This window comes from Cnephaeus nilssonii (genome assembly GCF_951640355.1).
Source record: "Cnephaeus nilssonii genome assembly, chromosome: 11".
Lineage (NCBI taxonomy): Eukaryota > Metazoa > Chordata > Mammalia > Chiroptera > Vespertilionidae > Cnephaeus > Cnephaeus nilssonii.
Window position 1 is genome coordinate 60,716,334 of NC_137082.1, and position 26,799 is coordinate 60,743,132.

General features: G+C 42.4%; 1 protein-coding gene across 2 annotated transcripts in view; it reads left to right on the plus strand.

The window, feature by feature from the left end:
- Positions 1 to 1,308: 1,308 nt before the first annotated feature.
- The window catches only part of PTPRM (protein tyrosine phosphatase receptor type M), a 642,938-nt gene continuing 617,447 nt past the window's right edge, over positions 1,309 to 26,799 (plus strand). Inside the window, exon 1 of one of the 2 annotated variants that reach the window (XM_079785235.1) lies at positions 1,309 to 2,533. In XM_079785235.1, the coding sequence (XP_079641361.1) occupies positions 2,464 to 2,533 (70 nt within the window). In that variant the 5' untranslated portion in view covers positions 1,309 to 2,463. The remainder of the gene's footprint in view (positions 2,534 to 26,799) is intronic. The other variant, XM_079785234.1, reaches the window with a different exon arrangement.

Genomic DNA, 26,799 nt, shown 5'->3' on the forward strand with positions numbered 1-26,799 from the left:
TCTCAATTTCCCATTCCTCTCATACTGCTTCCTGGCATTATTTCCTCACTAAAACCCACTTGCCCTTAAATCCTTACTTCCAAGTTTGTTTCTAGGGAGCCCAGCCTAAGACAACCTCCAGCACATAGCACACTGCCTGGCATATAGTATGGCCTTAGTAGATATTGGCTGGAAGAATTAACATACTTTGCAAATGAAACCCTACCCTAATATTCACTTCCTCACATGATGTAAAGAAGTTACTCAGACGTAAAGTTACTAGATTGACTTGTTTCTCCTCTAGATCCTCCACGCACCTACTAGCATAAAAGCTCCAATGGAAAGCACATGACCACTCAAAAAAAAAAAAAAAAAAAAAAAGGAAATTGGCCACCATCATAGTGCACACACAACCTCAATGAAATGAAAAACCCAGGTAGCAGATTGGACCATCCTCACTTGCTGATCCTTAAAGGCATGTGACTCCCCTTCCTCTCTGATACGACGTCAAATGTTCACTTTTCTAATTAAAGGTAAGGCTCAACAAGTACATAGTTGGGAGAGGTAGCAGGATGATGTAAAGTTATATTAAGAAGTAAATGATTAACGTAGAGCCTTTTAAAGAGCACTTCTAAAAAGGACCTAGTAAGTGGAATTCTTGAAGAAAGAGGACCTGGGGGTGGTTGGCACACCAGATGCAAAGTTGTCTAGCAACTAAATGTGACCCAGGAGGTGACAGTGGTAGCATACCCTTGCTGGTTGGTTCTGGGGTCCACTGGAGACATGATGGAGGCGAGTGTGGGATCCATGCACTTTAGGAACCTGTATAAACACTAGGGGAAGGCCGCGCACAGAAGCCCTGGGCACATCTGTATCATGGATTTGCCTTCCTGCCCAGGTCATTGCCTGTGCCAGAACACGGTGCTACTCGTGGTTACTTTGGTTTATAATTTAACCTCTTCCCAGGCCTTATATTGTGTTCAGTGAGTTAGGCCCGGCATCTATAGCTGTTTGGTGCTGGCTTATTACGCATATCCCCAGGGAGACAGAGTTTTGGGGTTATTTGTTTTTGGTAATTTTACAAAGTGGAACTCTTTTCTGAAACATCTGAAGCTTTTTTTTTTATCCACTTCTTATAGTCAATCCCATAGCCCAAATGGTAAATGAAATATTTCAAGACATTATTTGATTTATTACCCACACCGCCTCCTCCTCCTCCCCCTTTTCTCAACACTTTGCACCAGATACAGAAATCGCTGGTTATGTCCAAACCCTCTTTTCGGCGTGACGCCGCTTTCCACGCGTGCACCGCCCGCGGCCCGCTCCGGCCCACTCGGGATGGAGGAGGAGGCACAATGAAGCAGCCGAGCGCGCCCTGCCTCGCGGGGTCTGGGCTCAGGGACCGCAGCCCGTCTGTCCGCGGAGCCGGCGGGCGAGCTGGAGCGCTGCGGGGCTGTGGCGCTCGCGGGTCCCGCTCCTTCCCCGGCGCCGGCCAACTTCGCTCTGCCCCGGGCGCAGAGAAGCCAGGGGCCCTTCGGAGCCTCCCCGACCTCCTGGCTCGGCTTTCCCGCAGCCTCCAGGGAGAGCGGGCCCTGCAAAGGGGGTGAAGCTGGCCCTGCTCGGTAACACTCATGTCCGCCGCCGGTTCGAAGCTCCCCCGCCGGTCCGCGGGGCCGCAGGCCGCTGGTCCCGGCGCCACTCCCACAAACTACTAGCGGCTCCTGACCCGGGACAAACTTCTGGCCGCGGCGCAGCTCCCGGCCCGCCCAGCCTCAAGCAGTAGACGCGCCCGGGGCCAGGCGGGGGGCCCGGGTGGAAAGCCTTCTCGCCCTTCCTCGGCGCTCCGGTCACGCCGCATCCGCGCGGCGGTGGCAGCAGCGGCCGCCCCAGCCCCCAGCCGCGCTCCCCCCGGAGGCGCCGCTGCCGCCCAGCGCGGGCCGGCGGGGAGGCGCTCACGCCCCCTAGCGGACCGCGGCGGCGCCTGGCGGCCGTGACGTGGGCTCTCCCTCCAGCCGGCCTGCGGGGCACCGCCAGTCAGTCCGGGAGCAAGCGCCCCGCGCGGAGCCGGCGCGGGCTCGGCTACTGGCGCGCCCGCCTCCCGGGGGCTGGGCTCGGGGCTGCCGGCGGAGAGGCAGCCGGCAGGACGCGCGCGGCCACGGCCACGGCCGGCGGCTCGGACCTGAGCCGGGGAAGGACAGCGGCAGCGCCCGCTGGAACGGAGGGCGGATTTTGGCTCGGCGGGCGCGCCCTCCGCTCCCTCTTGCAGCAGCGCCAGACGCCTCGTGGGGTCAGCGGCCGGGCCGGAAGACCAGGACCCTGTCCCCTGGCCCTAGGAGCCGCTGGAGTTCGGACTTCTGCAGCTGTGGGCACTTTGGGAGACCGGTTCTCTTTCTCGCCGTCTGGAACCCAAAGATCCCGACCGCCCTCCGCCCTCGCGCGCCCACCCTCCGCCGCCGAGGAGCGGCCCGGCGCGCACTCTGCAACATGAGACTTGGGGTTGGCCTGGCGACTTTGGCCGGACTTTTGCTAACTGCCGCCGGGGAGGCGTTTTCAGGTAAGCGGGGCCACTTTGGCCAGCGCCTGGGGCGGGCGGGCCGGAGCGGGAGCCCGGGACGCCGGCAGCTCCCGGGTGGGAGAGTTTTAGGCGGTCGAAGCGTCCGGGGAGGGGGCGCGGCGGACCGGGCACCGATCCTGCCCGTTTGCCGGCACCGGGTGGGTGAAGGGCCTTTGGGGGAGGGCGGGCACCTAGAACTCGCGCTGGCGGAGCGGACTGGCCGGGAGCACTAGCCCCGGAGCCAGGACCCCCTTCTTGGCCCCCGCTCCTCCGCTGCCTGGGCTCGCGATCCGGGCGGACGGCCATCGCTCCGAGTCCCCGGCCGGTTCCAAGAGGAACGGCAGAAAACTTTGCCTGAAGTTCGGAGCTGCAGCCGCCAGCCGCCGGGCGTGGGCGCTGCGCGGTCCTTCGGACCCGGAGCAGCGGCCGGGCGGGATCTCCGGTGCGAGGCTGCGCTCACGGCGATCGTCCCGACGGGCTGCAGCTCCAGGGACGGTGACGGTCGCCCTGCACCCTGCCATTCCTGCCGCCGCCCCGGCCGGTCGTCCCCGGTGGCCAGGGATCCTCAGGCAGGCGCGTGGCAGCTCCGGAGAGCCAAGGCGGGCATTCCTCCTCGGTGCCAGAGGGAGACTCGGCGGCCCAGGAGGGAATGGCCGGGACCCCAGGCCTCGCGCCACCGAGGCCCTTTGCCCACCGAGCCCCACTTTCCCACCCTCGATCCCCGGCAGAGCGCCCTGCTGGCCAGTGGCAGCGTGTTAGCCCAGCCGCGCCGCCCCGGGGGTCCCAGGTGGGCAGGGAAGGGACTGGCAGTGCATGTGAGAGTGTGTGTGTGTGTGTGTGTGTGTGTGTGTGTGTGCGTGTGTGTGCATGTACACGTGTGCCTGCTTGCGAGCACGGAGTGTTCTGAGTCGGGGGTCGGGGGAGCAGTGTTACAGGGGTTACCTCTGTATCGCCAGTAGTACCTGGAGCACACGCCTGGATGGACAGCAAACTCTTGCGCATTTCACACTTTATTTCTCATGTGTATTTGTTTCATTAAGGTCTAGATACAGTTGTGGCACTGGGCATCTTGCTTTTCTTTTCATAAAAAGCCCGCTATATGGCCTTAAACTTGGGTTGCGAAGTAGGTTTCCATTCTGGAGGAATGAATAAGTTGGATTATTTATTTATTTATTTTTTTTGTAATTTGATGGAGATTTTCACAGGTAGTAAACGCATATTTTAAACATTGAAAATGGCATTTGGCTCTCTGGCCTGTGGAGACATACATTTTTACACCTTGGCATCCGAGGCACATACAGGCACAACATGTGTGTTGCTGAGCTGCAGGACCCTTGACCACAGTTGGTGGCAGAGATGAAGTTGAGCTTGTAGTTACTTGCCTGATGGGCTCAGTGCTGTGAAACCCAAACCAACTTCAATAGAGAAATACCCTTTACCTAACTTTAATATTTTCTTAACTGCCTGGTAATTGCACGTGCTCCAGAGGATTTAACAAAATGACACGCTGCTGCCTGATATAAGATTGATGGAGATTTTGGCCTGTGTTCTTTATTAGTGAAATATGGAGTAGATTGGCCAGTTTTAGAGCTTTACAACTCATTGGTATTAGAAGGCAAGCATGAGGACCTTAGAACTATAACTCCCCTGCCTGGGATTTGTTTAAAGTTAAGCTGTGTCAAATAGCATTTGGATGAATTTTTAAGTTGTGTGCAAGAGTTTGGAAACAAATATTTATGTAGCTTATTTACACAATTTAGTTCCTCATCATTGAAAAGTATTTCAGCTTGGATAGTACTGACCTGTGTCTGTGTTATGGCTGCTTTAAATTATCAGTCGAACCGAAACAGATCTTTACTAAAATTTAGCCAGATTTTTTTTTTTCCTCAGAGGAAATATATCATTCTATTTGTTGGACTTACCATACCATGACTTGAAGTGTGTTTTCTCTATATTTGAAAAGCCAGAGTTATCTTAGTATATTCATGGGTAAAGGGGAAATGAAGGACAGTATCTGAGAGATTGCTTAGAAATATTGACGTTTTAAAAATTCGAAGTTGGCAAGTTTTGTGTGCCCAAGGTTCAGTTATGTTGCAGCACATTCCCGTTTTTCTCTCTCTACTTTGTATTTTAGGTAATACAGATATGAGGCACTTAATGCTTTGGAAAATCATGTATGTTGAGAAAGTTAATTATGATCGTATGAGTGACATGGCAATTTCCTTTTATGATTCTTTTGGAAATTATATTAATGTGGCTACTTTTCACCTGACATGGGAATCCATTTTAAAGATAGAGAAGCTAGACTATAAGCTTGTTGAGGGCAAAGTCAATTATTTTCTCTTTGGTTTTCCATAAAACACTTAGGGTAGAGCCTTGGACTTAACATACTATTTGTTGAATAAGTTACCAATCCTGATCATTTGCAAACATGCAAGCTGTACTTGAATTGACTGACACAAAAGGGAGGGAGAGAAGTGATTGTTAGAATTTAGAATTGGCTTGCATTTTTCCTCATATGAAAGGAACATTTTCCTTAGAGGTCCTCTAGGCCACCCAAAGGACTAACTTATGAGGTTCTATGTAATCAGTGCAGGTATTTTTATGTAACTAAGATTTATACACAAGGTACTTTGCTACTCCCCTTATGAGTACTACTCCCCTTATGCAGGACTCCTCATTCTCATATCCTCTTGTGGAATGGGTTTGGAATTTATATAATTGTTAATTAATAATTTCTGGAAGTCTACTACATGTAATTTGCATGCCAGACATCAGAAATAAAGTGCTAAACTTATTGCAAGAAAAAAAAAAAAAGAAAAGAAAGAGGTTTTGGTCCATGATGACTTCATCTACTGTAAACATTTCCATTTAAAAATTATTATTTTGGTAACTTTTTAATTTGTTAGGCAAAATATTGGAGGCTCACTTTCTGCCTTCTAGACTTTTAATGATCACTAAAAATAATTTATGTATAAAGATATACAAGTTAGCTGTGAGGAAGAAAGTTAAATCATTTCACTTTTGCTTGAAATTCTTTTCCATAGTGGAAGCCAAACAGCTGGCAAGTTATTCCTCTTTCTTCCAGTTTTTCAAAAAGCCAAGTTATAATATATATTACACAACAAAGTGCTTAGTTTTACATGATAATGGGACTGGTGTGCTAGGTTCTGTTAAGCAAACTTTGGTCTGCAGAAATAGAAATACAGACAGATTGGGCCCTTTGTTTCACTATTGTAAGTATTTGGAATAGATTAAACCTTAACATAACTATGAGTTTGGGACTCTTGTTGAGAAATTCATTTTTTCAAAATATTCTTTTAAGGACGTTTGTTGGGAAACAGTCGCATTTAGTTAGTAGTATTGTACCAATGTTTAATTTCTTAGTTTTGGTAAGTCTGTGGTTATGCTGTGTTGTGGAAGGCAGGAAAAGTGTGTACTTAAAATATTTGTCCTATTTTTGCAACTTTTTTAAATGTCCAAAATTATTTCAAAATACAACAATTTGACATATTTAAATTTATGGAGAGTGGGGATAGATTTGGTTAGCTGTTTGACTTTTTCTTTTTCAGATAACTAGAGTCATGACATTTTATATTTGTATGGTGCTTTCACTAGATTGATCATTGATGTGGTGAAAATACTTAAAATTGAAATCAATGGGCATGAAAGAAATATGCCAAGAAATTACTATAACATTTTTAGTGTTATGTGTATGTAAAGTATTGTGTGAGTACAGCATATTATTCTGATCTGAAAAATTAAAGGATTTAGTCTCTCCTGTTTTCAAAGGGTTAGTTTAAAGGTTTTCAGAAGAGAAGTTACCTATATATAGTGATATATGGAAAAGTAATATATATATATGTATATATATATGCACACACACACACATATACAGTGAGTAATTCTAAATGAACTTAATGAAAATTAAATTGTATTATGTGTTCAGATTATATAAACGGTATATGAATTAAGCATAATCTTTAGTTTGGGGAAAAGTAAGTTTTAACATGTAAGTATGTCTATGACAATTCTATAAAAGTTGATGACTTTATTTAAAAATTTCATAGATCCCTAGCAATTGTAATACATTCTAGGAATCAGTAGGCTCTATATATCCATTTTGGTAGAGGAACTCTTTTGTATTAAGTATTGTTTCCTTTCAATGAGTGTCATTATCTAAGTCTAAGGCATAGTTTTATAGTTAGAGGGTCAGGCGTTTTAATTCGTTACATACTTTTCCACAGTAAAACATTTTTCGTAAGGGTGATGTACATCATGCTTTTAATTTTAATCTAAGATTTTACTCTTTGGAATTCAACTTCCCACAAACTTCCTTACAGTTCCATACCTTAGGGTGCTTATCATCTTTATGAATCAACATATTAATAAGTTTACGTTATAAGTGAAAGAAAGTTTAATTACAAAAGTTTTTCAAACTCACTAGTGATAAATTTTAAAAAGATACAAAATAATAGAAACTTCCCATCATAGGAAGATTCAGCTTCTCAGGCTCCTAAAATACTGCCGTGGTTTTCAGTTTAGTCATCAGAAAGCCTGAGTGTACACTGTAGCTCCAAAAAACTACAGGGGAAGATAAGTAGTAGGGCTTGGTGTTGGGTGGGGAGTAGGAAAGCTTTAGTCATCAACCTTGGTAGTTTGTAGTCCCACCACCAGTGGGGCGGCTGGCAAGGCCAGGACATAATTAAGCGTGGGACTGTGTGAGAGAAAAATAAAGAGAACCATACATGAGAAGGAAAGGGTTGTGTGCTCAGGTGTAAGCAACGTAAGTTCTGGACATCCTAGCAGGGGCGGCTCGCTGTCCTTGCACTCTCTTTGCTGTTAAGGGTGGAACATAAGGAAGGGAGGGCAATCAAGAGTGACAAAATGTGCAGATAGATCTATACCTCAGCAGCTTCAGTGGTTTCGGGAAGGACTTGGGGGTGCTGAGCCAGTGTTGGCAGTGAACTTGTTTAAACCTGTGCTTCTCAAAACTTAGTGTGCCCAGGATCGCCTAGCAGGTGGTCCTTCCCAAGGTTGGTTTCTATGGTGAGCCATGGTGATGCTCAAGTGGAAGGTCCCACTGCATCCCCAGGTGATCCTGGTTTGTAGCCACGTTCTGAGAAACGTTGTTCCACATGAGTAGTTCTCCAAGTGTTGTCCTTAGACCAGCAGTATGAGCATCTGGGCAACTTCTTAAACACCCAGACTCTGGGGCCACGCCCAGACCTCCTGAATCAGAAACTCTGGGCATGCAGGCAGCAGGCTCTAGGGGATTCTGCTACTTGCTGAAGTGTGATAACTGCTGTTCTAAAAGCACTGGCATCCCCGTCCTGCATTTTCAGCCTCCCTTGACGAGAGCTGAAAGAGAACTAGGGGTGAAAATATAATTCACATGCACTTATTAGCCTCTTGGTGAACACAGCCAAAATTATGCACAGGCTGATGCGATTGTTAGGTGAAACTGCCAGCGTGACATTTCAAATAATAGTCTTATCTGGGGAAGATATTGGATCCAGCCAGTTGTAAGAAAAAAGTTTTCTATAATTTTACTTACCACAATGTAAAGTTTTAATTAAATTTTGCAGTGATGATTAGCCATTGGAAATTTTTCTGGGTTGATATTGTGTATAGAAGACATTTGTTGGCTTGTTGTAATAAGCAGAGAGCCCAGTGTGCCTATTAAAATAATTCCTTTAATTCAAGTAAATATTTCTTGAGCACTTACTCTGTGAGGCCCCTTTTTAGTGAGGGAACACTGGGATGGCAATGAGCAAAGGTAAGAAAGATATAGTTTCCATATTTTGAAAAATCATCCATCTATTAAAAGTTTCAAAATGTGCTGAAATAGAAAAGGAACAAGGACTTTCTTAGTAGAGAACTGGGAGTTAATAAACATAGAAGTTGGAGTTGTAATGTGGAAATGTGAAATTTTGCCTTTGGAAATGAACTCAACTTTCAAATAGAAAATGAAAGGTTTTCATTGTACATCTCTTTAAAATACTGACAATGTGTATCCTAAAATCGAGCCTTGTTTTTCTGTTATTCACAAAAGACAATCATTGCATCTCTGTCATTTAATACTCCAGGCAAATAAGAGTGATTGTGATGTCACGTAACAAATTTATCTTGAAAACGTTGTCACCAGACGTGGAGAGGGAGAATCAGTGGCAGAGTGCTTTTCACAAGGCAGCCCAGCCTCCTGCTTCCTGCTCCTGCTGCTGCAATCCGCAGCTGATCACTAGGTGTAGCTGCATCCCTAACCCCACCTGCAGGAGCCCAAGGCCCAGCCTTCCCCAGCAGGCTTCCTGCACTCACTCACAGCTGAAGGAAGGCGTGCTAGTTAGTGGAAATTCATCTTCCTGTACATGTTTCTCTGACTCTTTATTGTGAAATTAAATTCTTTAGTGGAAGTTCCACTAGTAGTCATTGTAGTTTAGTTTGTTGTTGTTCAAGCACCAACCCCAAGACAATTTAGGTTCATCTGTGATAATCTTACTCATTCTTTTCCTTGGCTGTAAGATATGTTGTGATTCCAAATATTGCAGTGGAACTGAAAAAAGTAGTATATATGTGCAAACTAAGTAAGAGTTCATGTTAACCTTTCAGGCCTTCTCCATCAGGCATTTTAGTAATAGACTAGAAAAGGCAGTGGAGTGAATGACATGTGTAGGTGTGTAGCATTCATATGAAGTGGCCTGTGTACTGTGCTTACATCTGCAAGAGATTACTTCTACAACACTGTCAATTTAGGTATATAAATCAGGAAGTCATTAAAATTTATATGGAAATCTGATTCAGTATGTTTGTCTGCTTACAACTCAGAAGACCATGAGTCATTACAAACTTTTTATGTGACGCACAAGTGTTGGGCCCTGAGTTGAAAGCAAGGAGAGGTAGAAGAAGGCTGTGTCACTTACCTGGGGTGAATGGGGGAGGGGCATAACCTCGCATGCCAAAGAGCAAGGATTGTCAGGTGTACAGGAGAGAGTGATGAGAGTAGTGTTGTCAGAGACTTGTTAAAATGGATGCAACTTTAGAATCTTCCCTGGAGGAAAAGGCCACCGTTTAACAGAATGATTTATTTCAAAATGCAGCAGCAGCTTGAGCAGAAGCAAAGCATTTACTTTTTATGGGCTACATTTCCAGAGCATCAGTTTGTTTTCAGATGGGTGAATATTCATTTTAATCTCTCATTCCTATTCAATATGCAGAAAGCAGAGTTATTGCATACAATGAGAAGAATATGTTTCAGTTTGGGTTCCTGGGGCCCCATTACTTTTCCCCTGCTTCCAGAGAGAGAATCAGAACAGGTTCCGAGATGGCCTTCTGACACAATGAAGGGACCTAGACCACACCCATTTCACAATCCAGTTGTTTTTTTTCATTGCCTGGATTATTATTTTTTAAATATATTTTTATTGCTGATAGTATTACAGATATTTCCCATTTTCCTCCCATCCCTCCCTCCTCCCAGTCCCTCCTCCTCCCCCACACTCCCCAGGTCTTCCTACCCTATTGCCAGTGTCCAGGGCTATGCATATAAGTATATAAGTTCTTTGGTTTATCTCTTCTCATCCCCCCAACCTCACATCGAGGTACGTCAGTCTGTTCCACAATCCAGTTTTGATGATCCTATTTGCTCTCTCTTCTCAGTTGGAGTAGTTTGAGGTACTTTAAATCATGTCATAACCACATGCTTGAAATTGGCTCATTGTTTTCTATCTAGATACAAAATTATAAAGAGGTCTGAAGCATTCCTTTTAAAATAAATGCTGAAAATGTGTAATTCAAATTACTGAACAGTGTTTTTAGCATGTAGTAATCACTTTGTAAACATTTGTTGAATAAATAAATGACTGAATGAAGTTCCCTTGTGGAAGAAAAAGATATCACATTACTTATGCTTATTGTTGTTTTTTTCTTTCTATAAAGTTTTACTTTTTTAAGCATTTGTAATAACCTTAACCATAGGCCCAGGTGGTGGGTTTTGTGATTGGTAACCTTAGCAATTTATAGGCGTGTAAAGTTTCAGTTGATAATTTTAAGGGGAAAAGTGTTACCTTTTGTTAATTAAGTATGTAAAATTAAGCCTGTAATTTTATCATATATAATCAAAATTTATAAATCAGTTATTGCCAGAACATAGAATTTTGATATAATACTGATCACTAAAAAACAAAATTTATTATGCGGTAGGTTTATCATGCCTCTTGGGGGGATGTGAGTCATTGGTGTATTAAAAGAACCATGGTTCACTAGTAAGAAGGTACCATGACAGGGAAAAATACATACTGTCTGTGCAGTTTTATATCTGATATAGAATGAAATTAATTATACCTACACAGAGCTCAGACTTCCGCACCTTATCACTGGCTCATCTTTAGTACAACTGGCATGCTCTCCTTCCTCAGGTAATGAAACTTAATAAAAAGAGGTTGCTTGGACAAGTCTTATAAATTGTGATCTTCACTTCCTTGACTTTTGAAATGGGGACCACTGAATGTGGTGTAAATCTTCACAATTTTTACTGACAGGGATTATGTTATGTGTGTATATTAAGGGGCTTCTTGCTTTATTTTCTCAGTTTATCAGTTACCATATTCTTCCTGTTTGTGGTTTGTATGGCTTTTTAGCGAGCCCCTCCCTTTCTTTCCAGGACTGGTCAATGGGCAGGGAGCCACTAGGGGCAGCTTGTTGACAGTTCTGTGTTACTGACTCTCAGAAGGTTTGGAGTGGGAGCCTGCCCAGTCACCGAGGCACTTGGGAAAGTGGAGGGTGTTAAGGCCCTGAATTCAGCTCGGGGGGTGGGGGTCCCTGGGGTGTGGAAAGAAGGTCAGAGTCCCCCTCTTTCTTCCCCCATCCCTCCTCCCACCACCAGGGCAGATCAGGTATTCTAGGTTTTGAATTCTGTTTTTACCACTGAATCCCATGTGGCCTTGGGCATGTTATGTAATTTTTCTGAGCCCCAGTTTTCTTTTCTGGAAAAATACCTTGTTGGATTATCATAAAGACTAAACCAATGCCATGATGTTAGGAGGCCTCTTGAGGTGACAGGGCTATGTCAGTTCAATCATGAGGAAAAGGGGGCATCAGTCTGTTCTGCTATTGTCCATGTCCATTGTAGGTTTAACCATATGAACTTACTGTTTGTATAGGTCAGAAAAGATGGAATATTGGCAATTTCATACGGTTCAAACTAAGAGATACCCTTTCTTGGTCCAAAGTTTTGGTATTTCTGCCTGGAGAACGTATAGGTGATGTGTATGTAGATGCAGTTATACACACATATATGTCATTAATATATGGCCAATATTGTGTTTTAAAAGAAGAAAAATCCCTGAAAATAACCAACCGATCATCTCAGAATTGACACCATGAAAAGCCAGCACTACTCAGAGCCATGGAAGGCATCGTGGGACACCTGCATCGGACTCACCTGAGGCTCTTCTTAAAAATGCATGTTCTTGGCCCCACAGACCTACTGAGTCAGAAATCTCTGGAGTCGAGTCACAGAAACTGGTAAACACCTCAGAGGAGTTTGGTGCTCATTCAAGTTTAACGACTACTGATATTAGTAATGATTCTACCCTTTGGATAATTTATTACATCTTCTCGACTAGTGTTAAGAAAGAATCTGAGGATCATTACATGAAGTCTTACATACCAAACTATAATTGACTGGAGAGAATTTCTTTTATGAAGTGGAGGCTTTCTGGTGTCAGAAGAGAAAATGAATTATGAAACAAGATATTTTTTAAGAACTTACCTGCTTCATACCCATCTTCCAATTTGGTGGCCTCTAGTAAATGTGATAACAGTCTGGAGTTTTTAGGATATTATAGTGAAAGAATAAAGACATTTTAGAACAATAATAACACAGATGATTTTAGATCTTTAAATTTATAGATAAGAGCTGCCTTTTGAGATGTCTCATTTAAAGAAGATTATGAGACAAGATGATATTGGGAAGATTATTTTCCAGCACTTATTCCTTCATCTCATCTGCACTGAAACATATGGACATTGTAGAATTATTGGCCTTAGTGACCCCACAGAAGCATAGGCCACAATCTTGACATTTTGATTGTAGTAATTCTTCACAAACTCACAAACCTTAAAATGGGCACACCAGTCTGTTAAAGCACTTGAAATTTCCACTAGCTCATCATTTTGACCAAGGAAGAAAGGTGCTTGTTGAAATGTCATCTCTGGGAGAGGTGGCTTATTATTAAGTCATCTTAAATATGACATCCTCAACTAGCTGTCACCTCAATAAGTTGACATCCTTAGATGTCAGATTTCTCATTCGTGAAATGAAGACATTTGATTCAAGGATCTATGAGGTCTCTCTAATCACTTAAAAGCATGACGCTTGTCATCTACTATATCTTAGCTCAAATTAGTTTGTCAGATACCCTGGTGTAAGAATGAGATCTGGATCAATGGGTCATTTTTGATAGATGAGGGTAGGAGAAAATATCTAGAACATTGGGTCTGATCTGAGTGCTGCCTGATATAGCATGAAGTTGCTTATTAAAAGGTAGTTGGTGTTGAAGCGATGTCTAAAGGATTTTAGATGCTTCCCACACTTGCCATCGGCTGCCTCTGCACAAAGGAAGGTATGCATAAAGGAAGCTCACTCTTTTCCTTTGTACTTGAGGATGTACTTGCCATTCACAGGTGTGCTCTAAATGTAACTTTTGTGTCTGCATTTCTTTTACTTTCTAGTGACACCATGAAACTCATTCATAACTCACTAAAGGTGAAGCACACTGGAGTGGGAAGATAGTATAGAAGTTATTATAGCCAAGTTCAGTACTTAGCAGCTTGTTTTTAAAGCCTCAAAATCTTTTGGTTAAGCAAAATTTTACATAGGTAAGAAAGTGTAAAAATCTTTTGGTTAAACACAATTTTTGTGGACAGATTTAAAAAGTGACTCTACAAATTGGGGAACAAGTTTAACCGTTAGCTATTGCTATGAAACAAATCTTGCAAAACTTGGAGGCTTAAAACAACACCGTTAACTATTTTTCATGTTCCATGGGTGGTCTGTAGATCTAAGCTAGACTTTGTATACTTTATGTATATGTCTCTATGCAGCAGATCTTGGCTGGGCTCTCCTGATATTTTGGGGTTGACTGGCTCTACATTAGTGTAGGATGGCCTCACCTGGGACAGCTGGGCTCTCCACCATGTGGTCCTTCATTACCGAGCAGGCGGTTTCCGAAGAGAGGGCAGAAGTGGGCCAAGGCCTCTTGGCATGCTCATTATAAGGGCACATTCCACCTTACTATTCTGGTAAAAGCCAGTCACATGGCCAGCCTACCATCAAAGGAGGGGAAATAGGCCTCCCTCCTTGCGGTGCGGGGCTGCAGGGCCACATTGTAGAGGATACAAGGAGAGGTGGCAGGCTGGGTCCTGTACAGGGGTCTGCCAGAAAGAACCCAGGGTCCCTGCTCCGAGATGCCTCTGCTTTGAAGAACACAGTTGGGAAGTCACTGGCAGCATGAAAGAAAAAAAAAAGGAATTTAGGATGGAAAGATCTGCATTCGAGCTCCCACCCTGCCACTTACTGCCACCTGAGAAGGAAGTTATTTAACTTCAGGGAACTCAGATCCTTATCTGTAAATAGGGTCATTCAGTGGCATTCTGATTTATAGGTTTGCTTCAGAGGTCACATGGGCTAACTGACAATTAGAAATAAATAAATAAATAAATAAATAGCTAAATAAATAAATAAATAGCTAAATAAATAAATCAATCTTCTGTGTTTCCAGGTGTGTTCTGAAGGTGATTACAGCCTGATTTAATGTGAGTTTTTCCTCCTGACTGTATCATTTATCAGCTGTGAAAGTCACATTGCCTTTCTGAGGCCAGTTTCTTCATCTGTGAAAAGGGGATGATGTTTATCTCCTTGGTTATCCTAGGGAAAACACAGTGCCTGGTCCACGATAGCTGCTGTCATTGTTGGAGCCCTTTGACTATGGAATAACCTTGAACCATTGCCTGGTGTGCTTCCTTTATGTCTGCAAACTCCATAGGATGTGGTTCCCCAGTCTCAAGTTTTCTTCCATTAGTGGTCACGTTGATAAACTTAACTCTATTTCCTCTGGTTTCCCAGGAGCAAGGGCAGAGGAAATTTGAATATTGCATGCCACCTAGGTGTTGGGTCCTTTACATGGCACTGCCATGTTATGGTTTATGGAACTGAGGCCCCAACACATTTTTGAATGTCACACAGATAGGGGTGCATCTCTTTATGAGCCCCAGAGTGTTCCTTTCCTCCAGGGCCTCTTGGGCCCAAAGCCTGTGTTCTTGTCCCTGCCTGTTGGGCCCAAAGTATCCTTAAATATTTGGTACAGTTTCTCATTTTGACATTTAAAACAATTGTAAATTTGGTGGAGCCCAGCAGTGCAATGTAACTACTGCTATTTCACAGCCCTCTGAAATAGTAAATTAAAAGGAAAAGTACTTAGCTTCTAAGCAACTTGAATGAAATTAATTGATTAGAGACATTATCCATATTTTTCATGAGCAGAAAGAGGGCAGAATGTTGTCTTCGGTGTCACTTCAAATCCTCTGGATAGAATTGTTTTTGTAATTTCTTGTGTTTAGCATCTGGATATCTGATTGAGGTGAAACGTGTAAAATCCTTTGTAAATCTCTTATCTGTGTGCCTTAGTGTTCTCAGGGGCAAGGTGCCTCTAAGGTCAGAGATAATTTATTTTAAGACTCACTTCAGGTGGAAGTGGGCAGGCCTTTGGAGACTGATGTTAATCACCTTCTTTAGAACAAATTGTTTTTTCTTTTGAGGTTGAACAGAGGCAAAGAAAGCATGTAGATCCATATTTGAAGGATTTAAAACAATCCAATGAGCGGGTCTAATTAATCACAATGGAAAATAACTATTTGATGTGTAATAGTCTGCAATAAATAGATTCTTGTACTTTGCTTATTTAAAATCACTTTGTGTACTTCGCTTGTTTAAATCATTTTTTTTGCAGTGTTATTGGGGAGATTCATACCAAAATAAACGGAACATTAATGAAAGTTAGAATAAGTGAATATTAAGAGAATAATAGTATCTTTCAGAGTGATTTTTTAAAACATAGGTTTAGATTAATTTTTATGAAATGATGATCATTTAACAGATGCAAATTTATACATAAGAACTTATTTGAAAAGATTCCTGAGCAGCTAGAGAGAAAATGGAGTGCTTTGCTCGTTGTTAAGGATGAAGAGACCCAGGACTGGACCTTTAGGTTCTAATGTTTGGTTCTGCTCCCATCTGGCACGTCATTTGGGTCAGGTCTTCTACTTGTGACTCAAGTCCCTGAAGAATAAAATGGAGGTTATAATACCTCGAGTATCTAAAAGGATTATGTGGATCAGATTAAATGATTTTGAAAATGGATTCCTTAGCTATGAAGTCTTCGCTACATGTGCACTGTCTTGCTGTCACACAGCCTTGATTGGTGTTGTTTCTGAGGGTTTCAGTTGGAGCAGGACGTTCTGTGGAGCCGACCTGTGCTCCTCACTCTTCACCCCCGGGCACTCCTAGGCTTGCTTTTAGTGAAAATAACAAAGCTACCCGCCACCAGGTTGTTGGTCTGTATCTCTCTATAAATGGGAAATTGTTATTAAGTTGGCATTTTTTTCTCTCTCAGGATGCTTTCTGAGTGTATACTGTTTTTTCCTATTCTGGGCCACCCCTCCTACTCCAGGGTTCATCTTCCATGCGTCAATTCCATACACTAAATTTGAACACAGGGGTGAGGGATCATCAGTGATTGGAAGAATAGTCCAGGGTTGTTTGCAAGGCATAGTCTTTTCCAGACATAAAAAGTTCTGTAGAACTGGAGTGGAATGAGGCAGCATGGAGTCCTCCTGCCTTAGGAGGTTGCTGCACCGTCTGTGGGCGAGGATTCCGGGCTGAGCTCTGTGTCAGGCCCTGCGGCCTGGCTGGGCTGGCTACTCAGGACATGAGCGAGTCCAAGATGAGGATTTGCTCACAGGAGCTCGCAGACAATCCTGAGGGGCACATAGATGAGCTAAGGGCTGGCCTGGCAAGCGCGCTGGAAGCCGAGTCTATAGCAAGGAAGCCCCCGAGGCAGGGCTCTGCAGGGGTCAGCTCACAGGGGCAGGGTGAGGAGTTGCAGTGTGCCCCTGGGAATTAGGAGATGCCCATGAGCATGTGGACACTGCATGGAGGGAAGGGAGGGAAGAGACCTCTAAGTAATATTTTCTTTGAATGTTTTTTTCTCTTAAAATGGAATGCCTCCTAATCAAGCTCGTGTTTGAAGGTTGTGTCATCTACTTAGAGAAGATGCAGAAGGGAAAAGACCTGGGAAATTGAAGAAAGGAAAAAAAAACTTTTAATAGTTTTTTTTTTTTTTTTTAATTGGAAGATCCTGTTAGTGACTTGGCCTCTTTCCCTTCTGTCTCCTTGCAGTAGCTTGTATTTGCTGCTGTGTTTAAGGATAACTACTGGTGCGGAATTTGGCCAAAAGCTAGAAAAGTGTGTGGGATTAGGGAAATTTCAGGAATCAGAATCTTGGCTTCTTTTATTCTCATGCCTGCTATCATGGTCCGAAACTTTCTCTTTTTCCTCTTTCTTCTTTCATCCTTTCCCTTCCTGCATTTTCATCTTGAGTAATAAGTGTGTTTTAAAAGAAAATGGAGAACTAAGCAGGTATCTGCATGCCATTGGAACATCACCATTCCTCTCCCAATAGAATTACCATTGGACAGGCTATGGCATCCTATTCCTCCTTTGAAGGGTGTGGATGGCAGTGCGTGTTGGTTAAATGGAGAGAAATGGTAAGTGAGGCGTAACCACTACCATGTCTATGTCAGGCACCGGCTGGGGATTTATCAGCCTTATATCTAGTCAGCAGAGTACCTATGGATAAAACTATTATAACAAAAGGAAACTAATGCTTATAGAATACTTAAAATGTCTGAGCATTATTCTAAGTGCTTTTTTTCTATGTATGACCTAAATTACCCCCATTTTACAGGCTTGGCAATAAGCTCACAGGCTAAGCAAACTGACCAAGCTCAGGTAAGTTGTAAGGGGAAAGCTGAGATTTGAACTTGACCAACCTGTATCTGAAGCCACTAATATTGTTCCTGCAAGTTCTTTGAATCAGACACAGTTAGACTCACTCTGCACACACCATGAACTTAACCTGCTTCTGTTTGAAAACTCTGGATCTTTGTGTATGTATCCCTTTGACAGGTTAGCTAGGAGTCCAGGGAGGGTTGTACAGATGTCTCAGTTGTGAAGGGCATTGGCCCCTGAATAACAGGATGAAGGGGGAGGAGAACACGACTCTCAGGACACTTATCAGGCTGGACTTTTTACTTTGGAGGAATGATTTTCAAAAGAGAGTCAATAGATTAGTTTACTCATTCTGGAGGGTATATTGTAGCAAAACTGTCAGGATGAGGAACAAAACAAAGGATAGATACTGTTTTATGAGATCCTGCTTTAGTGAAATGGTTTCCCTGGGCAAGGAGCTGATGTTGATAAGTTCCAAGGTCTGTGAGGCATTGACCCTGGACAGTCGTCCGACTTCTGTGCTTGTATATCCAGTTAAAGAATTTTATAAATTGAGCACTTCCTTGCACATTGATAAGTTTACATCTGAAATTTTGCAACATATGTTTATAAAGTTGAGAGGGAGGAAATTTATGCCCTATGTTAACATTTTAAAATATAACTTTCATAAAATTCTTTTAAAGGCATCCCTCAGGAACAGAATTCAAATATCAAAGGGATTTGATACACTCCATTGTTCATTTAAAAGTACATGAGAAAGCGTTTATTCAGTTGAGATAAATTTGACCTCCTTAGTTTTTCTCCTTCAACTGGTATTTACATTTTATTTATCCTATTATAGCATATTTAAGCTTGAACGTCTTTTCCTGATTATTTGTTAAACTTCTGTGTAACAAAATATGTATACATTGAAATTTTAATTCTATCTTTAACTTTATGGGACTGTAAAGCTCTAAGTGATGAATTTTATCTTGTTGAAGTCTCACTAAAATTATTAGTATATAATTGAATCATTGTTAAATTTTATTGGGAAAGTAGTTCAGAAATCAACAGAGCTTTAAAAAATTAGTTCATGTATCTGTGGATATATATTACTGTCAAACAGGTAAAACACCAATTCTATTTCCATATGGAACAAGAAACTTGTTCATATAAAGAGGTAGACAGGAGTAAAGGATTTTTGTTAGAGCAATGCAACTTGGAATTGTTTTCAAGTTACATGCCACAGTTCACATCGAGACCCAGCATCAGAAATTATTTTTAATGACCTATAAGCTGACATTTGATTAGTTTCATTCTCAAAATTGTTCAAAACAAAAAATTGAAAACCAACTAGTCCTTAAAGATTTAACGTCCATCATTCACTTTCTCATTTACTGGAAAAGAAACCAAGTAGACCAAGTAAACCAAGAGTCACCAATAACTGTTAAGTACACCTGTTATTTTTAAAGATACCTTGTTTATCCCAGAAATACAGAAATATACAGAAATGGTTGAGAAAACAAAAATAATATTAATTTTAATATAATTTAGCCAAAGCATTATATATATAATGTAAATACCAGTTGAAGGAGAAAAATTAAGTTTATATATATAAACTTTCTTATCAAACATTGAAGATGAAAGATTAAGGCTAATCAGTGAATGAAAAATATTTATCATATGATCTGGTTTGCACAGAACTTCTCATCAAAGCTGTCAGTCAAATCAGTCATACTTTCTATCAGAAAAGGTCTAACTTAGTTTTTAATTTAAAGTGTTAATTTGCATTTTGAGGAATTTTTTAAACAAGTATAAAGAAATGAGATGACATTATTAAAGCAGTTTAGTAAAGTTTAAAATGATGTAGATTTGGTAGATTCAACTATATTTTGTAATGAGTTATAAAACAATGGCAAATCTATTCTGTTTTTTTATTAATTTATAGTAATACTAGAAGCCCAGTGCACGAAATTCGTGCACGGCGGGGGGTTGTCTCTCAGCCCAGCCTGTACCCTCTCCAATCTGGGACTCCTGGAGGGATGTCCGACTGCCCGTTTAGGCCCGATCCTAAACGGGCAGTCGGACATCCCTCTCACAATCTAGGACTGCTGGCTCCCAACTGCTTGCCTGCCTGCCTTCCTTATTGCCCCTAACCGCTTCTGCCTGCCAGCCTGATCACCCCCTAAACGCTCTACTGCCAGCCTGGTTGATGCTTAACTGCTCCCCTGCCAGCCTGTTTGCCCCCAACTTCCCTCCTCTGCCAGCCTGGTCACCCCTAACTGCCCTCTCCTGCAGGGTTGATCACCTCCAACTGCCCTCCGTTGCAAGCCTGGTCCCTCTCAACTGCCCTCCCTTGCAGGCCGGGTGCCTCCCAACTGCCCTCTCCTGCTGGCCATCTTGTAGTGGCCATCTTGTGTCCACATGGGGGCAGGATCTTTGACCACATGGGGGCAGCTATATTATGTGTTGCAGTGATGATCAATCTGCATATTACTCTTTTATTAGATAGGATAGAGGCCTGGTGCACAGGTGGAGGCCACCTGGTTTGCCCTGAAGGGTGTCCCGGATCAGGGTGGGGGTTCCCTTGGGGCGTGGGGCGGCCTGAGCGAGGGGCCTGTGGTGGTTTGCAGGCCGGCCACGCCCCCTGGTGACCCAAGCAGAGGCCCTGGTATCTGGAATTTATTTTCCTTCTACAATTGAAACTTTGTAGCCTGGAGTGGAGCCAAGCCTGCTGCTCCCTCCGGGGTGGCAGCCATTTTTGTGGCAGTTAATTCACCTTCTACAATTGAAACTTTGTAACCTTAAGCGGGTGAGCCTGGCCAGGGTGTGTGGAAAGCTTTGCTTCCCCTGTTGCCGCCGGCAACCCTGGTCTGCTCTCTCAAGCTCCATTCTGCCGCCATTTGTTTGAATTTGTTTACCTTCTGTAATTGAAACTTTGTAGCTTGAGTGGAGGCTTAGGCCTGCAATGGTATGAAAGCTTGGCTTCCTCTGTTACCTAGGAAACCTTGCTCTCTGTGGCTGTAGCCATCTTGGATGGGGTTAATTTGCATACTCGCCCTGATTGGCTGATGGGCGTGGCTTGGCTGGTGGGCATGGCTTATGTAGCAGAGTGATGGTTAATTTTCATATTACCATTTTATTAGAGAGGATAATATAATGAGCACCTAAATTGTGAGGAATTATAAAGTGAGGATTAAAATGAAAAAGCATACTGTTTTTCTGGTAAATGTGTGTGACTGTGTTTGTCTTTTGGGAATAATTAAAAATCATAGGCATACTTTCAGAAGTAACTGTCAATTTCTGAAGATATAAAAATTCAAGGTTTTCTATTATATTTGTTTTTAAAAAATTTTTTTAAATTGATTTTAGAGAGGAAGGGTGGGGGAGAGAGATAGAAACATCAATGAGGAGAGAATCATTGATAGTTGCCTCTTGCACACCCCACAGTGGGGATCAAGCCTGCATGTGCCCTGACCAGGAATCGAACCACGATCTCCTGGTTCATAGATCAATGCTCAACCACTGAGCCAAGCCGGCTGGGCATTCCTATTATCCTATATAATAAAGAGGTAATATGCAAATTGACCATCACACCCTCATAAGATGGCTCCTACAACCAGGTTGGCAGGGGGGTTAGTGAGGGACGACCAAACGACTGAACTGCAGGCTGCGTGGGGCGACCAGGCCGGCGGGGGCAGGGGCAGTTAAGATCGGGCCTACACCAGCAGTTGGACATCCCCCAAGGGGTCCCGGATTGGAGAAAGTGCAGGCTGGGCTGAGGAGGACCACTCCCCCTGTGCACGAATTTTGTGCACCGGGCCTCTAGTCTTCTATAATAATAAAAGCGTAATATGCTAATTAGACTGAACATCCTTCTGGACGACCTTCCAGACAAAGCTGGGGCTGCAGGGGAAGCCTGGGTCCTGGTGCTGGTGGGAAGCCGGTGCCAGTAGCCAGGGGAAGGAAGGCTTACTCTTGCACGAATTTCATGCATTGGGCCTCTAGTATTTAATAAAAGAGAGGTATATGCTACTCAAAATAAATGGCAAATTGGTATAGCATATTTTTTGTTAAGAGGTAGAATATATTAAAGATTTTATAAGATGAAGATTGACTTTTACTGGAAAAATTACATAAGTAAATGTTGATACAGTGGATTTTTACTATCTTACTGTAAAATGCACACTTAATCTAAACTAAATCTCATGTATTTTATTTGTGAAATTTTCCTGTATAATTTGAAAAATTTGGAAAGCATTGCAGTTATATTCAAAAGAATCAGGATGGGTCGAGTACAGTTGGTATCCAAAATTAACTGGTCACAGCCAGTTACAGATTTCTTGTCTTGGCTAGTATATTCAGTGGTTAGAGCATCATCCCATACACGGAAGGGTCACAGGTTTGATTACTGGTCAAGGGCACGTACCTGGATTGTGGTTTGCTACCTGTCCCCAGTTGGCGCTCTTGCAGGAGGCAACCAGTCAATGTGTCTTTCTCATAAGGATGTCTCTCTCTTTCTCTCTCTCTCCCTTCCCTCTCTCTTCCACTCTCTGAAAAGCAATGGAAAAAATATCCTCTGGTGAGGATTAACAACAACAACAAAAATCAGTGTCAGGCACACAATGCAGTATGCAGATGATGTTTTGTTGAGTTGTACACTTAAAACATGTACGGTTTTGTGAAACAATGTTATCTCAATAAATTCAACAAAAAATAAAATAAGATGCAATACTAAGAATAATGTTTAGGCTTATTAGGCTCAGCTGTTTGCCAAAAATATATCATCTTGGTTTTAGAATTCAAACGTTTATTGCTCTAATGTAGTGTCTATTATGTAATAGCATTTTAAAATATAAGATTGGTTAAACTTGGCAAAAGTTAAAAAAATAATAAAATAATGGGTGTCAGGATTATCCACATTTTTAGTTATTTGAAGGTTTTTTCTTTCCAGCTAATGTCATGTTTGAGTGTGAGTGCGTATATATGCTAAAACTAATCAATATATTTGGGTACATTTAAAAGTCAATTTTTGCACTTAACATTTATCAGTGTCATATATTTTTTAAATTTCACCAATTTTTTTATGACATATATTCTTTATGGTCAAGGGAGGAATGATGTGTGGTCATTAAATTGTATAATTTATCTGATTTTATAACATCCCACAAGGGCTAAAATATTCCATCTCTAGAACATTGTTTTACCCTTAAATGACATATGGCTATGACAGAGAAAGACATGAAGCCCTACAGTGAGTATCTGGTATTTGATTAATCATTAAAGAAGGCTTTTCGGGAGCAAAAACTCACAGTGTTTCTTTGATGCCATGGATGCTTTTGTACATGAGAAGTGTGCCTTCCTTTTGTAGGGTGTGGGGTCTGTTAAGAAAGGGCAGACAGGAAAGGAGAGCATACCTGGTGCTAGGATGGAAATTGGTGGCCTTTCCCTTTCAGTGTTGAGTTCCTCTTAATTTTCCTGCAGCTGCAGAAGTCCCCTGTCCTGTGGTTTTGTCTGGACTTTCACACTGACACCTGAAATGATGGAGCGGGGCCCTGTGTCTGGGGGTCTATAGCTTTTATCTTTCCAGATAGAGACCTCAATTTAAATGAAAAGAGATTTAATTTTTGGAGCAGCTTTAGGTTCACAGCAAAGTTAAAAAGAAGGTACAGAGATTTCCCATCTACTCCCGGCCCCCACACATGCATAACCTCTTCCAGTTACCAACGTTCTCCAACATAGTGGTGCATTTGTTACAATGACTGAACCTACATTGACACACATTACTACCCAAAGACCATAGTTTAAATTAGCGCACTCTCTGGGTGTTGTGCGGTGCATGGATTTGCACAAATGTATAAAGATCTGTATCCACCATTCTAGTATCATACAGAGTATTTTCATGGTCCTACACATCTTATCCTCTCCCCCCAACAAGAAGAGGCAGAAACCAAGCTGGAGAGCTCAATTCAAGTCTGGTCTGGACTTACTCTGTGCCTCTGGCAGATATTTTATTCTCAATTACCCCTTCTGAAATCAAAACAGGTCATTATGATTTAAAAATGATTTTGATGTTAAAACTTTAGCTTAGGAGTCATCATTACTTATATGAAAACTAAACAGTGGTGTAAATTCCTCATTTTACCTGGAAGAACCAATTTGACCTGAAAGAATCTGGCAAAAAAAGTAGTTTTCAGTTACGCAACGAAATCTTCCGTATAACTGATGGTGTCCAGTTGGATTCTCATCTCCTTCCAGGAAGCAGAACAGGGAGCCAGAGGGCTGCAGCATAAAACAGCTGTGCATCACTGAGACATTTGATTAATTGAGATTTCCCCCTTCACTTCCTGTAGTCATGCTGACATTTCTGTAATGGGAAGTGGGTGGGAACTATTACGTGGATCTTGAAGCACAAGTTAAATGGTTTGTTTAGGCCCTAGAGAAAGCGAGAGCTCAGGTTTCCTGTGAGTTCTAAAGGGAGGCAGCAAATCTTTGTAACACACCGCTTAGGAAAATGATGAGACCCATTATCCCTTTACTAATATTAAGACAAATTTATCTTAGAAAATACAACACTAGCATCTAGTAAGAATTTTAGTAATTTTCATTCATAAGGATATTTGCAATGTGTTTGGGGTCAGAAGGAAGGGAGACGAAAAAGTGGCAAGGAGGTGGGTTATCCGAGGTCAACCCTTGGCCAGAGGTTGTTTGTAGAGGGATGGACCATCTGAAGCATGGTTCTCTAAAGCAGCGTGTACACACCTGGAGCCTGGAATGATGGTGCACTGGAGTGCAAAAAGAGTGGGACTTTATCCAGATACGATAAATTCATGCCAAGGAAATAAGAGTGGAAATATAGAGACTAACCTGAAAGCATATTCACTAAAGCATTATTTAGAGAAATGAAAAATTGGGAAAACCAACACTCAACAATAGAGAATAGGTTAAGTCATGGTATATTCATATAATAGAATGTCATGCAGCCACTGAGAATGATTACAAAGAAGAATGTTTAAGGATCTGAGACGATCACAATAGAGTGATATGGGTCAAAAACTAGTGACAGAATCATGTGTATAGGGTAAGCCAATTTTATTTAATTTTTAAAAATGTTTATTTAAAAAACTGGAAATGCATGAAATAGAAGTCAAAATATGTGGTTATTTCTGGAGAGTGGTTTTATTGGTATTTTTGCTTTCTTTTAACTTTTCTGTGTTTACCAGATTTCCTTCTGTGTGTTTATATATCCATCTTATGATGAAAGTTACTTGAAATAATGACTGTGTAAGAGTTGAGTCCCTGAGTATTTTAAGTCGATAAAGAGCTGTGATGATTTTGTGAGTTCGAATTGGCAAAAACTGATGGTCATCCCCTACTTCTAGAAACTGAACTGAAAGAAGAAAATTCTCAGATGACACAATTTACTTCCTTTTTTTGTTTTGCTCGCTCTGAAATGTGTAAAACACAAAACATATAGATGTAGGTGTGACAGTACATTGCAGTGTGATTTTTTAAACAGGTTGTACCCATAGCCAGTTGTCTTCTAATCCTCTTTTGGCTGCTTTTCCTCTGGAATTGTTTCTTTGCTAGAGTGTTAATGGATTGGTTAATTTGTGAGCAACATTCCTAATTGTATTAAATCTCTACAACCTTATTAAGCATTTGTGCAGAATTAGATTAGAGAGATTGGGGAATCATCGTGCCAGTAGTCGTATAAAGGGAGGGAGGAAGGATGAATGAGGCTAACAAGTGAGTCTGTTCTAATTGAGCCCCCATCACCACCCTCCACATCATAAAACCACACAGATTGAATACCCTGCTGCTGAAAACTCAGAAGTATTCTAAAGGACATAAAGCAGCTTCCTTGCTGAATGTTTACATATCATTATAGGGAGAGTATGAAGGAGAGCCTGCTTGTTATTTTTACTTAGCTCTGTTAGGATTTACTTTTATTTTGAGGGAAAGAAATGAGCAAGAATTAAAAAGAATCTCCAGTGCTTGAATTTTAAATTCTGGTTGCCTATGTTTATATTTAGACACCAGACAACAGGACAGGTATTCTGTGCGTAAAGAGAGAGAAACAATTTCAGAAAATATAACTGGACCATGTCTATTTTGAAAACTAAAGATAAATAGCCTGAAATAACTTATATTTAAAAACCATGCCTGGCAGCTGCTTTCTTCTGTAAGTAAGGGTGATGAATTCAGCCCCTGAGAATGTGCGCCACGCCTTGGAGAAGTGGGGATGGGGAGGATGGGTGAGGACAGGTTAGCACGGACCTCTGGGTACTCTGACTGTGCGTCCTGTTGCTTATACGTAAACATTCTTAGCAGCTTGTTTTTTAAAGTTATTGATTCTTTGTATTATGTATTGTAGCCCTTTCCAAGTAAGAAATACTGAAGTACCACTGAGAAGGAAAACTGATTCAAAACCAAAAGCCGTCAGAATTTTCACTTTTTAAATATTTCCACTAACCCTTACTAAGAGTGTTTCTCTTGTAGTTTTAAATTGGATGGCACCAGAGGTTTTAAGAGTCATCTGGAAAATAGAAAAATAAAGGCTATGATGAACTTTTGAAGCTTTATATACAGTTGGTGTTTGTCCAGGCAATATGGGCCTGGCGGGTAAAGTAAGACAGATGGAACAATGAGACCTACCTCCTCAGGTCTCTGGAGCTCCAGCTCATCATGGATTCCACCCATCAGGTCAGGAAAGCTGTGTGATGTCCCAAGAGTGTCCCCAAAGCTTTCCTTTCCTCTACCAGGCAGGGTCTTCTGCCCCTAGTGCCTCGGGGGTGGCCCTGTCTCTTATGGCCGTAGGCATAGACTGGTCTCTTGGCCTGTGGGCTGCTGGGTCCCACATATTCTGCACTTTTCCTGCTCTTGAGCTGGAGCTGACACGTGGTTACTGCCCCCGGCCTCCTGTGCTATCTCAGTGGCTTGGAAGGGGCGCCTTATTTAGTGGCCCTGCTCTGGAGCCGGTAGTGAATCGGCCTGGCCTTTACAGTCAGCGAGGTCCTAGCATTGGGGAGTTTTAAAAGATTGGAGTGTGTGTGATTTAAAAAGGGGTGATCTTGATACAGTTCCAGAAAGAGACACATTGTTAAGGTTTAATTAATAAATACCTTAAATACCAGCTGGCTGGTGTGGCTCTTTTCTTTGGAGCACTGTCTCTGTCCTGTGGACCCAAAGGTTGAGGGTTCGATTCCCAGTCAGGGCA